The 11,512-nt window shown below is 44.2% G+C and overlaps 1 protein-coding gene across 2 annotated transcripts in view; it reads left to right on the top strand.

Annotated features, from left to right (window-relative positions):
* The first annotated feature begins 7,527 nt into the window (after window positions 1-7,527).
* Window positions 7,528-11,512, top strand: part of ITGBL1 (integrin subunit beta like 1) — a 255,626-nt gene continuing 251,641 nt past the window's right edge. For both annotated transcript variants that reach the window (XM_077343786.1, XM_077343787.1), the window contains exon 1: window positions 7,528-7,665. In XM_077343786.1, coding sequence (XP_077199901.1) covers window positions 7,565-7,665 — 101 coding nt within the window. In that variant the 5' untranslated portion in view covers window positions 7,528-7,564. The remainder of the gene's footprint in view (window positions 7,666-11,512) is intronic.

Here is an 11,512-nt window from a genome sequence, read left to right as displayed (position 1 = left end):
CCAACATACAGTGCATTCTTGTCTCAGTGTTGCTGTGGTGTGGATCCTGGACCCACTCAAGACCCGAGTTCAGAAAGAATATAAAACAATAAAACTACATAACAGTTGCAAAGGTAAAAACAATTAAATATTAACACAGTAAATATCGCATACATTAAAATTACATGAACACACTAATTTAGAAGACCTTATGCCCAGCTAGCAAAATATCCATATTTTACCCGTATTCAAGCAGCCCCAAAAGTTTTGTGGGAATGTTTTGTTTTACACTTTCTAAGACATCCTTCTGCAAGCATGGGACATTTGTGAAAAGGCCCAAGTCACTGCAGAATGTGCCTTAGATCAACAGTTCCCAACTATTTTAGTATGATGACCCACAAGTCCATATTTCCTGGGTATAGTGACCCATCCGAGGCTGGCCAAAGGGTTTTAGTTCAGCATCCATCTAGCTCAGCATTCCAATTTCTACAGTGACCAACTGGATGTTTTTGAGAATCCAACAAGCTTCACAGAAAGGGAGCAGCTGCCCCCAGAACTTGTACACTTTTGCTCAGATATGAAACTGAGTCAGAACAAGTGAAAACTTGCATGATCAAGTGGATGCAAAATCTTGGTGTGACTATTAATATGGAGGAATGGGAACAAATATGGTGTACAAATGTGAAAATTATTAAATGCCAAGCACTGCGTGAAAATTGTTATAAGGTGTTTTATAGGTGGTATTCGAACCCTAAGGGTATTAGCAAAATGTCCAAATGCACTGATGGGAAATGTTGGAAATGTCAAGATGCTACTGGACCTTGTTTCCATATGTGGTGAAATTGTAAATTGGTCAAAAAATTTTGGATAAAACTTCATGACAAATTGAAAATTGGGTTTAAGTGTAAGTATGTAATAGAGCCAAAACACATGTTATACCTAAACACGGTGCTGAATTCTTTTTCCACGCAACAACAGCAGCCAGATTCATCATTGCCGCTGGCTGGAAGCAACAGCAGGCTCCCCATATGGACTCACGGAGCACAAAACTTAGAGAACCAGAGGTAATAGCTAAACAAACAGATTTGGTTAACCACAGACCGCTGGAAGACTTTTGAAAACACTGGGACAAATACCTGAAACATTTGTAAAATTCTTCATTTCTGTAACTCTTTGTAACTTTTCTGAATTACTGCTAAAACTAGAGGCAAGGCCTGTTGCACCCAGGGGAAAAAATGGGTGCTAGGATGCAAACCTGCACTGTGGTCTTCCTGGGGGCTGGCTCCTGCCCACTCTTGGACTCTTGAGGGCCCGCCTCCAAACCTCAAGGAACATTCCAACCTTCTGCTGTGGCCCAGAAATCTCCTGGAACTGGACTGTAGAGATAAGCTCCACAGGGAAAAATGGCTGTTTTGGAAAGGGGACTCTACAATGACAACTCATCTCCAGGCTCCTGGAGATGAAAGGGCTTGCTTCAGAGGGGGGGGGGTCTCTGTGGCACTGTGCCCCAGAGAGGCTGCAAGATGCCAATCTCCTGTTGGACCTGGGGATTTGCTGGAATTGGAGGTTATTTCCAGGCAACAGATACCACTCCTCCTGGAGAAAGGGCTACTTGGGAGGGGGGACTCTCTGGCTTTGGATCCCGGGGAAGTGCAGGAATGCCAGGCTCCAGGTGGGAAACAAAGAGAAATGTTGTGTGGCCGTAATTGCTAATAACAATAAACATCAAATAATTCATAAACTTGTCACAGTTTCTTTTTTCAATGAAAAAAATTAATCGATAGCAAAATTTGCTTGAAGCCCTGAAAATCTTTAAGTCTGTATGTTCTTCAGTTCAGTTCAATATCAAAGTAAATCAAAAACAGTTGTATGTTATAATCAAACATGAAAACATTTGCTGGCAAAGAACTTACAGAGGGTTTCTCAACTATTGCCTCTATGTTCAGCTTTTTACCATTGAGAAAACCCCTGAAATATTCTTCAGGCTTTGAGAAACCCCAGAAGTGGGATCTCCAGGTCCCCAGGATCCTGGGTGTAAACTGCACGGATTTTTTATTCCAGCCCCAGATCGATTCAGTCCCTGCCCTCTACACAGAATGCGATTTCCGTTTGGATTTTTTAAGACAGTTTGTTCCACTTTTGACTTGAAGGGGAAATGGCCAACAGATCCTGTTTTCCCATGGTTTGGTTTTTGCATTGCTAGGAAAAACTCCCTCTTTGGAGGAGGAGTCCCTTTGCAGCTTTTCTTTGTTGTCTTGCATTTTCAGTTTTTTTATTGACAGTTAAAGCATATTTTTGTTTGTTTTCACATGAATAGGTCATGGATGGGGAATGAAGTGAAGGCAGTTTTTGCCAGTGAGATTAGTGAAGGGAAAACGCAACTCTGCCGCTCACCAATGGTTAGACAGAGCACATGATCAGGCTTCAATCACACTGTCCCGCCAAGGGCAGGCATTCAACTCAGTCCCTGAAGCTGTTTTCTTGTTTGAAAGAATCAAAGTGTGCATAGAGAGTGAAAAGCAGCTACCCTTTTTTCTCATTGGCAGGGAATGGAGTAGGGGGTGGCTCACCGCCCATTGGTGTGCGTCAAGACATGGGAGGAGTCAAATAACACTCTAAAGCTCTGCATGACTAATAGAGCGCCTGACGGAGCCAGGGCCCCTTCTGCATGTTAGAAAAGCTGATGAAAATTCACTAAATACATTGTGGTTTTTCTGATCTCTGCACAGGAGAGAGAACTTACTCCGCAAAACTGATTTTGCTCTGCATGGTGAACTACCTCTTCGGTGCTTTAAGCGTCTTTTAAGTGTTGTTTCTGAAATAAGCTTTTCACCGATTCCTTTCTCTCCTGCCATCTCTGGTGCCTATTAGTCCTGCAGAGAAGCTCCTTGGTTATGCAGATTAGTGGCTACATTAGAGATCAAAGAATGTCACTACAGGGGGCAGGGCTATGAATTGTTCTATGCAGAAAGCATTGCAGCATAGTTTTTCAACAGACTATATTCAATGCAGAACAACGATTGTAGTATAATTGTAAAGGCAAAGGTATCCCCTGTGCAAGCACTGGTTCATGCCTGACCCTTGGGGTGACGCCCTCTAGCGTTTTCATGGCAGACTCAATATAAGGTGGTTTGCCAGTGCCTTCCCCAGTCATTACCGTTTACCCCCCAGCAAGCTGGGTACTCATTTTACCGACCTCGGAAGGATGGAAGGCTGAGTCGACCTTGAGCTGGCTGCTGGGATTGAACTCCCAGCCTCATGGGCAGACAGCTTCAAACAGCATTTCTGCTGCCTTACCACCCTGTGCCACAAGAGGCTCATTTGTAGTATAATACAGTGGTCTAAACTGGTTGTTTTTTAAACTGTTTTATTTGGCTTCATAAAAAATACCTCCAGGAGAGAAATAAATAGGTGAAAAGCCTCTTTCAGATATGACGCTTAAAAGATACTTAAAGCACCCAAGACAGGGTTGACCATGCAGAACAAAATCAGTTTTATGGAGTAAATTCACTCTCCTGTGCAGAGATCAGAAAATCCACGATATTTTTATTGAGTTTTCATCAACTTTTCCATCATGCAAAAGAGGCTTTGTGACTCACTTTGGTGTCCTGACCTTCAGGCTGATAAACACTGCAGTAAACAGACCTTGCTGACAAGAGTGAAGCTGCTTCACAGGGACATGTAGAAAAAGGCACTTCTTCAAATATATGAGCCCTGGGTTACCAAGGGCCTATTAATGCCTCTAAAATTATCTGTAGAAAAATATATTGATTGACAAGCAGGCATAAACATAACAATGCCTTCCAATGCAGTTCATGACTCTCCTTATTTCCATTTTATTCCTAGAAATATGTTTCCAGGCTGAATGGTGCTGTGGGCAACACGATCTCCTTATGAGAAGTGACAACTGGGAAGTGCGAGTCCATAGCAACACCTGAATTCCACACCAGTCAAGGAGAGTTTGTGCAGAGTGCTTATCTGAGATGGCTCTGGCTTGGTGACAGCGGAGGAAAGGGGTAATTTTCAGAGTCCTTGTTTATGTGACGTTACCTCAGCGGATGTAAGATTGTCATCTGTCCTACTAAGGAATGCCTTGCCCTTTGCATCTTGAAACAAAACAACCTTCAACGTGGGTTATAACACTAAGCAGCATTCATTTGCTATAAACATTTGTTTTAGAACCCCACTGGTCTTCCTTTCAGATATATAGAATTACTCTGTGTCTGGATGTTTATGTGTATGAAGAAACAGAAGGTGTAAGCGTGGAACAGGCAGAGGGGGAAAAAAACAAGCAGAGACAACTGTGGGTTTGTTAAAAGTACCTTAAGGATACAAGTCATCTCCCTGGGGTAGCAGGTAAACTAACATATGGGCTGGTGGATTTTATGGGCATCTTGACTCCACAGTTTCAGCCCAAGAAAAATGCACCAATATTTTCTTAACAGAGCTAACGCAAGGAAATGCTGTTTACCTATTTGCATCATTTCTAAAGAGGACATTGGCAAGAATCAATGTTTCTCCTTTTTTAAAAAAAATGAACAAATTTTGGGAATAAAAGCCATCTAACAAAGTTCCCCAAATTAAAGCTATTTTTAAATGTACTAGAAATTTTATATCTGAGTCATAGACGTAAGGCTCATATTTGTAATGTTTTCTGAACTCGTCGTACATTATCTGTGCTGGACACTTGGATGCCTGTGCAGTTTAAATATTTGTACTTAAAAAGCTTTCCAAACGCTGAGGCATTCTGCAGCCCTAGGGACAATCAATATTGACTGCATTAATTTTGAGATCTGGGGCAGTGTTACAGGGTAGAGGTTGCAGAGGCAGGTTCTGTCACGCAGGAAATTGAGGTCTCAAACTCTGACTGAAGCCGTTGACCTGGCGAGTGTCCAAGCAAAAGGGAGGCTGGGGGGGGGGGGGGTTGTGCTTTAACAGGGCCTGGAAGTTTCAGATTATCCAAGCCTGGTCCACAAACTCCTTATTGTGAACTGGCCTATTTAGGTCATTGAAGAAGGGGGAAATAGGCATTGATTTCCTTTCCTCTAATGCGATTATTGGATGGGTTTTGAGGACGGAGGCTATATGCCAAGAATGTACCGAGCAGAGAAATGATTGGGCCTAGCCTGATCTAAGTGTTGCTTATCCACTCACAGGCCAGTAATCAGTCCCAGGGTGTCTAATAGGTGGCTGTCATCTAGGGATACCAGCTCTGGGTTGGGCAATTCCTCGAGTTATAGGGCTGGAGCTGAGAATTGCCAGGTCTCCCCTGACCACCAGTGTGGGATAGGGGTAGGGTAACCAGATACAGGTAGGGAAACGCCTGAATATTTGGGGATGGAGCCAGGGGAAGACAAGAAACCCAGTAGGGTACAATGTCCTAGAGTCCACCCTCCAAAGCTTCTATTTTCTCCAGGGGAACTGATCTCTGTAGCCTGGAGATGAGCTGTAATTCTGATGGATCTCCAGGTCTCACATGCTGGTTGGCATGCTTATTTGGGTCTGGGGTGTGTAGTGTTGGGAATAGAACCCTCAGCGGGGGATAGAACCCTCCAAAACAGCCATTTTCTTTAGGGGAACTGATATAATATGTAATCCAAAAGATCTCCAGGCGATACCTGGAGGTTGGCAACCCTGCCAGGTGAACTCCAGCTAAAGCAGAGTAAAGAGCTGTTTCTATACCCTGCTTTTCACTGCCTGAAGGAGTCTCAAAGCAGCTTACAATCACCTTCCTCTCCCCACAACAGACACCTGGTGAGGCAGGTGAGGTTGAGAGAGCTCTGACAGAACTGTGACTGGCTCAAGGTCACCCAGCTGGCTGCATGTGGAGGATGAGTGAGGAATTAAACCCAGTTCTTCAGATTGATTAGAGGCTACCACTCTTAACCACTAAACCAAGCTTGCTCTCAGTAGCCTTTGAATCCCTAGAAAAGTGGTTCTCAACCAGAGGGTCAGGACCCCTTTGGGGGTCGAACAACCCATTCACAAGGGTCGCAGCAGGGCAAGCAGCTTGCTCGGCGGGCACCATCTACACAACAACCTTGCGGGGTAGATCAAGACAGAGCGTTCATCTGTCTGGAGCAGTGGAAAAGAGCGAGATTGGCATGGTGGGACAGAACTGAACTGAGAAACCCCGGAAAAAAGCCAATTTATATACAATCATGAACAATGGATCTTCACGCCATTGGTCAGTTTCGGTTTAATTTCTGTGAAAGAACCCTTGCATCATTTTATGTTTGGGGGTCACCACAACATGAGGAACTGTATTAAAGGGTCGCGGCGTTAGGAAGGTTGAGAGCCACTGTCCTAGGAGACTCAGGGAAGTTCTGCTCTATGCTTTTCTTCTTTAAAAACTTTTTCCTTTCATACATTTTTACTTTGAACCGCTTAGCCGACAAGTTCATTTCTGGTGCTCTTCCTAGGCCATATCCTAGGGCAGAATAACCCTTGGTAATATGTTGGAGAGGGAGAAGGAGCTCTGGGTGTTTTTTTAATTACTCAGAAGTATCCTAAAAGAAAAGGTCAGCAACCTTTGGGATCGTCACTCCGGATCTTACATTTCCCCCCATGTTACATTTCTAGATGTGCAACCAGCGACTGCCAAGAGGGTAGGTTGGGGATTCGGAGGCCCGTGGAGCCAGCAAAGAGACACTGGAGGGTAGTCACAACGTGCCAGTTCTAATCACGCATCTTGTGTGTCTTCCTCTGCATGTGAGGCTGGACCCAGAGGGAATCTTTGTCTGGGGCCTGTGATTGGTCTTGGCAGCCTCGCGCACAGCTAAGATATTTTCAGTGTACACATAAAAAATGTAAAGTGCGAATGTTGCGTCTCTGCCAGCATGGATGTTGGACAAGGAAACAAGACCAATGCCCTCCCCACTAACTTGGGGTCGCTGCTGTTTAATGTGTTTCTCCCTCTTAATACTCCTTCCTAATTTGCTCACATTGGGTGGACGCATAATATTGTAACCATGGACTGGCCGCTTGCTTGACAGCCTCCAACACCAAACGTCCAGCTTGAGCACACTGCGTTTCTAAACGGAGCGAGTGAAAAACTAGACTTGCTCCTTTCTCCCTAGTCTGAAGAATATGAATTCAACTGAAGTCTCACTCTCAGAGACAGCCGGAGAGCCTCGGTGCTGTTGCCTGCCAAGCCAGGCAGATACACATCGCTCCTCAGTGGCTTTGACCACGATAATCTCAGAACGCTCCATTAATTAAAGTTCACGCGAGTGTACTTTTCTTCAAATATTTGTGGTGCCTGCATTCTCGAGCGCGAGACAGGTCGGCTCAGAACTGTGAACAGGATACTTTATTATGTCAAAATAAACCATCTGGCCATACAACTGTTTCTAATTACTTCCCTGCCTAGACCGTAAACTTTGGGGTTTTGGCACCGTCCTTTCCTTCCAGGATGCTGCCCAAATCCAGCTTCCAGGCAGCTAATCAAAGGCACTTGGTGGAGCACAGGGGAAAAAGCCGGTTTTGGCCAGCTTGGAACTCGGCAAACCTACTGGGTCTGTCTGAAGTTTGGACTCTCCGGGAGAACTCTTCATTTACTGGCTGCTTGACCTGAGATCTAACCATGTACGTACAGGGGCTTCTCAGCTTGGGTCTGCTTCTGTTCGTGCCTCCCCTGATGGTTCTGCTGCCTGCCATCCCGCCGAGTTTCTCCTTGTCCCTGCGGTAAGCAAGCGTTGTTTTGTTTCTGTTATTTGCTTTTAGGAACTGGCCACAAGCTGCAGCAAGTAAGGAAAGAGGTGTTCAGATGAAGAGGGGGTTTCCTCCCCCTCCCACCCCTATCCCCACCTGCCGCTTGCCTCTGTAAAAGGAAGGGAGAGAGCAAAATTACATTCTAGTGCAGGAGGAAAGCTGCCGAGGCAATTTGCATTTGCGGCTGTGAAGCCCAGATGGGCAGGCTCTGTAAACTGTCCCAGTTCTTAGGGGTCAGGTAAAACAGCGCAGTGAATTTTGAGCACAGCCCTGATGAAGGCAAGTTGGACCTTGCTGGTAACCACTGACTTTGTTTTCTCAGCATTCTCTTATTTAAAGGACTTAATTTACTGAACAACCGTTTTATTTAGTTTGCCGTTCCAATGCAGGCAGCTCTGCAGAAGTTTCAATTTAGCACCCTGGACCTATTATGTCCGTACTCTAAATGCAATGAAGAAAACTGGGAAAGGGGAGACAGAAATATGCACACATCCCACCGTGGCTATGAATCCAAATAAGAAATGTATAGCGATGTGGGTCAAAAATGCTGAGAATTCCATAACTTGGCATTTGTACCTTGCAAACTTTTTAAACAAGTCAGTCTGCAGCTTGCATTTCTTCAAAGAAGAAGATATTTCTTTTAAAAGAAATATCCATGCTTTTAAAAGAAATATCCAAAATCTGATTTTGATGTTCTAACATATTGACCATGGATAGAACTGTTTTCTGCCACCTGTTGGGTCTGTTTGTAAGTACAATAATATCAGACATTTTAAGTGGGTAGATGTGGAGGAAAGGGGAGAAGTAATGAGTCCATATTTAAAGCTGTAATTAAACTGATGTGCTATAGTGGTCAAAGCTTGCTGTCTGACCTTGGGCCACTCTCCTAGCCTACCATGCAGGGTTGTTGTGAGGATAAAATGGAGGGGAGGAAGATGATGTAAACTGGTTTAGCTCCCCTTGTGGAGAACTACAGGTATATACGTAAATGAAGTTAATATACCGTATTTGCCGGCGTGTAAGACGACTGGGCGTATAAGACGACCCCCCAACATTTCCACTCAAAATATAGAGTTTGTTACATGACATTACAGTACTATGGGCCACTATGGGCAGCTATGTCTATCCCAACTGAAGTGCACCCGGCGTATAGGACGAAACCCCCCCCCCCCACTTGGAGGCATGTTTTTCAGGGGGGAAAAGTAGTCTTATACCCCAGCTCATACTGTACCTGTACAATTTAAGTTTAAAGTAAAGGGGCAAGTCTGCATGAACTGAGATGGGGAATTGTACAGGAATTGTAAAATTTCTATTTTTAATATGAAAGCTCAGTAGATGACATTGGCCAGTTCACTCTCTCTCAGCCTAACATATCTCAGTACATAGCTAATGTGGGGATAAATGAAGGAGGGGAGAACAATGTTAAATTTGCTTTGGGCCCCCATTGGGGAGAAAAGCCAGGCATAACTATCAAAAGAAAGGCATTTCCTAGGATATCCTAGTACAGGGTGAGGAGGCAGGTCTGAAACAAGAAAGCAACGGCTGGGTCTGACCTTCTAGAACCTTGCCGAAAATACAGCCGGGTTACTTTGTTTGTTTGTTTGTTTGTTTATTTATTTATTTCGTGAAGCACAATTGTTAGCAGTCAGTCCGCCTACCCCACCCCCCAGAGCAGATTACAAATTGATCATCCCTCCTTCCACATCATTTCACATATTAAATACAATATGTTGCCTGGCCAAAAATGAAATAGAGATCAGCCAGATCATGAGTGTTGGCTGGGAGGGGTGGTAACAATAAACAAACAAACAAAACACTGTCTGGCCTAACAAGACAGAAATGGATGCCAGCCAGAGACAAGTTTGGACATATAGTTTAGAATGATGGAAAAGAGTGGCTGACCTGCTAGCAACCTCCTCCACCCAAAGGAGATGAATATTTTAGGACAATAGATTTCCCAAGAACATGCAACTAATCTCAATAGTTTCCAATCACATCCCCTGCACCTATCGACTTTAATTAGGCAAATTAGACAACATTTTTTCTCCCAATTGATAGCTTACCCATCTGATACTCGAAGGGCCATCAAGAACCATTAAGACTTAGGCCATTTCTGCACTAGGAAAATGTTCCTGGACAGCCTTTGCATGATGGCAGCATATAGAGCCCCTCCACATGACGTCGGCAACATCCCGAGGCTGTCCAGTAGCTGGGTCGTGATTTGGTTATTTTTAAATAACGATTTCTGGAATCCAGGAAACTGGATTTACCACCCTAAACTGCGTAAACCACTGGTGAGAAACCAGGAATAAGACCGTATGGAGGGGGAAACATGTGGTAGTCTCAGCAGCTTTGTCCTGCCCTCACTTCCATCCTTCCCTCTGTATTTCCTGCTTGCTCTGTGTCATTTTTAAAAAATGGTACAGTCCGTGTTGCAGCACAACCACAAACTTACATTATCCAAGGTGAAATAATATCTTCTTTAAAGTGTCCACGGTCTGCTTGGGATCAGGCAGGCAAAACACAGCCCATTTTTGTTTTCTGGCAATGGGAAATGAGCCCTCAATCCCCAGTGCTCTGTATGTGATCTTGGACTCCTTGCACACCCCTACTTGCAGGTTTTATTCTTCCAATAAAACCCTGCTCATTTTGCTGTTGCTCCCATTAACCTCTTCATGTTGTGCCTGGTTATATTGTCTTTCCCAAAACTCTACCTCTTCCAGCCTTATTCTATTAGCTAGTCTTGTGTGTTTTTACCTGTGTAGTGGTTAGGAGTCTGTGTTGGTGTAGTGGTTAAAGGTCCAACTTGCCTGTGTAAGCACCGAGTCATTTCTGAACCTTGGGGTGACGCCCTCTAGCGTTTTCTTGGCAGACTCAATACAGGGTGGTTTGCCATTCCCTTTTCCAGTTATTACCGTTTTAACCCCCAGCAAGCTGGGTACTCATTTTACTGACCTCAGAAGGATGGAAGGCTGAGTCAACCTTGAGCCGGCTGCTGGGATCGAACTCCCAGACTCATGGTCAGAGCTTCAGACAGCATGTTGGCTGCCTTACCACCCTGCGCCACAAGAGGTGTAGTGGTTAGGAGTGCGGAATTCTAATCCGGCAAACTGGGTTCGATTCCGCGCTCCTCTACATACAACTAGCTGAGTGACCTTTGGCTCGCCACAACACTGATAAAACTGTTCTCATTGAACAGTAATATCAGGGCTCTCTCAGTCTCCTCTATCTCACAGGGTACCAGTTGTGAGGAGAGGAAGAAGTAGTGGCATATAAGAACCAACTCTTCTTCTTGTACCCTTTATTTCCCCTTAATGAAATAACTTTCCAGTTTAACATTTGGCTGGTAATTTTGAGAGCTTTTTAAAGGGAACAATCCCAGTAAATATTGGTGGAGATCCCAGTGACCCACCTCTCACGACGACTCCTTTAAGCTAATTTCCCCAAATTAATTAGGAGACCTCCACTTTGAATAACACTATAAGTTATTTTTAAAGATTTAAGCTAATTTATTTATTTAGATGTTCTGATTGCCTTTTGCTGATGGCTTAGTGTATTTATGATTCTTTTTAAAACCCTTCACAGTGTCCCTGTGAGGAAGAAAAATTGTTTCCAATTTGCAGTTGAGGCCAGAAGAGAGAGGGTAGCACATGTGTAACTAAGAGGCAGTGATGTATCTAGGGGCCAGTCATACTGCCAAATTCTTCCAAGCAATCTTGTACACAAATGTATAAAGGAAGGTTAGGGTGACCCATGTTGTGCTCACAGGAATCCAGAAGCCACTTAACGTTATAGTGTGACTGATCACAGAGACTGCAGC

This window comes from Paroedura picta, chromosome 6 (genome assembly GCF_049243985.1).
Source record: "Paroedura picta isolate Pp20150507F chromosome 6, Ppicta_v3.0, whole genome shotgun sequence".
NCBI classification, from domain to species: Eukaryota; Metazoa; Chordata; class Lepidosauria; order Squamata; family Gekkonidae; genus Paroedura; species Paroedura picta.
The sequence above is the reverse complement of the archived record's forward strand: the minus strand, read 5'-3'. Positions and strand labels throughout refer to the sequence as shown.